Raw genomic sequence first — 2,103 nt, 5'->3', positions numbered from 1 at the left:
AAAATTTCGTGTATTTTAGCTGGTTTGATTAAATAAGTCACTTTATAATAGTTTTAGTGAATAAATCATCATATATATATATATATATAAATAAAATCATGCATTACCTTTCCTAATTTTCATGGCCTTTATTTATGAAATTATAATAATCCACTTCACAACTTTCCAAAACAAATGGACAAAGAAAAAGGTTTTATTTTTATTTTTATATGACTTTGGAAAGTAAATAAATGAAAAAACTATAATATTAAAAAAGATCATACATGATTTCTTTTTCCACTATTTTAATTGTTAAGGTAAAGGAGGTCCTCATGTTCATCATTCTCATCAAAAAGAAAGTTCTTCGGTTGTGCAAGAAAATAATAAACAATAAATTGTATAGAAAAACAGATTAAAAGATTTTTTATTATCAAAGATGAAGACAACAAAATGAAAAAGACTAATTAAAACAATAAAATGCTGAAAATAAGAAAATGTAAACACGCATAACTGTAAAATAGATGTGATGGAACGAAATTAATATAAATCACAAACATTCAATAACAATAACAATTGATGGTTGATATCATCAATTCATATTCTAAAGGCAAATTGTTCCGTGTTCAATATAAGCAAGCAAAGCATCATTATCCTCATTTTCCAATCCAAGGCTACTCATCTGAATATTACTGGAACTTCCATTAAAAGAACTGCTAGTACTGCTGCCTTCCCCTCCAGGGAAGAGATTTGCAGGCTCAACTGAAATGTTGGATTGAAGACGATGATGATCATGATCACAACCAGTGGCGATCATAGGTGATGAGTTAGGGTTATTGGCAATGGTTTGGAACATGGAAGCATGATGATAATTAGGTGTTGGATTTGGTGTTGGTGTTGGTGTTGGTGTTGGTGTTGCTAGATTTATTTTCTTGTTTAATCTAGTATTCCAGTGATTCTTAACATCATTGTCTGTTCTTCCCGGTAATTGAGATGAAATCATTGACCACCTTTACTTGTAGAAATATCATAATAAGTCATTTAAACAAAACAAAACAAAACAAAAACACGAATGTCCAAAAGTTTTTATGATATAATACCTGCTTCCAATCTTAGTAAAAAGAGAGCAAATAATCTTGTCTTCTTCTTCACTGAATTCTCCATGTTTAATGTTTGGTCTGAGATAATTAACCCATCTAAGTCTGCAACTTTTCCCACATCTTCTTAGACCTGTAGATACGAAATGGAAATCGAAGATTGAAGAAATTTGAAGATGAAAAGAACATAATATATAAAAGAAAATTGAATTAAGACCTGCTTTTTGAGGGAGTGAAATCCAATTCCCTGCAGTTCCATGTTTGTTCATGTAATCTTTAAGCTTGGAGTCCTCTTCAGGAGACCATGGCCCTTTCTTTACATTTGCTTTGTCGCAACAAGGAGCTCTCCCCATCTTTGTTTCTCTCTCTCTCTCCTTAAGATTACAAAGGTAATTGATGCAGGAAATTGTGAGATTTATAGAGATTAAGAATGTGGAGGCTTGAAGAAATAAAATAATAAAGTTATTTTATTTTTAATTATTGTTTAACAAAGTTATTATGATTTGAATAAATTAACTAAATATCTGTTAAGGCAGTTAATTAATTGCATTAGTCATTTTGGTATTGATTAGTTAGAATAATTAATTTTCATTCTGACATTATAACGAATATAAGTCTAAGGACTTATTTAGACTAGAAACAATAGTTTGTTACTCATCTTGTAATTGAGACAATATAAATAAGGTTGAATAATGAGAAATCCCTTTATCGGGTTATTTTTAATTTGTGCAAATCCTCTATTCTTGTCGTCTCTTCACTCTCCATCTCTTTTGCTACAGATTTTATCAAATCGATCTCCGATCAATTTGTTCAAGGCTGTCTATTAATCAATGTTGTTGTAATGCAAAAGAGAAGTCAAAAGCAGAGAATAACTCATTAATTAATCTCTTCAAACTCAATAATTAGATTAGTTAGCTTTCACATACAGGGTTAGTTTTTTTTTTATTAAGAAAGATAAAAATGAGTTGTTTAAGAATAAATCTGTATTCATGTCTATTTAATAAAAAATAATTAGTATTTTTAATTAATA

General features: G+C 29.2%; 1 protein-coding gene across 1 annotated transcript; it reads right to left on the bottom strand.

Moving 5' to 3' along the window:
• Positions 1-580: 580 nt before the first annotated feature.
• LOC124911086 (transcription factor RAX2-like) lies at positions 581-1,426 on the bottom strand. The gene is made up of 3 exons (XM_047451536.1): positions 1,291-1,426; positions 1,077-1,206; positions 581-986 (listed from the first exon to the last, which is right to left on the bottom strand). The coding sequence occupies exons 1-3, from the start codon at positions 1,424-1,426 to the stop codon at positions 581-583; spliced, it is 672 nt and encodes a 223-aa protein (XP_047307492.1).
• Positions 1,427-2,103: the final 677 nt, after the last annotated feature.

Source organism: Impatiens glandulifera, chromosome 1 (genome assembly GCF_907164915.1).
Source record: "Impatiens glandulifera chromosome 1, dImpGla2.1, whole genome shotgun sequence".
Classification (NCBI taxonomy): domain Eukaryota; kingdom Viridiplantae; phylum Streptophyta; class Magnoliopsida; order Ericales; family Balsaminaceae; genus Impatiens; species Impatiens glandulifera.
Note: the sequence above shows the minus strand (reverse complement) of the source record. Positions and strands in the feature narration are given on the sequence as shown.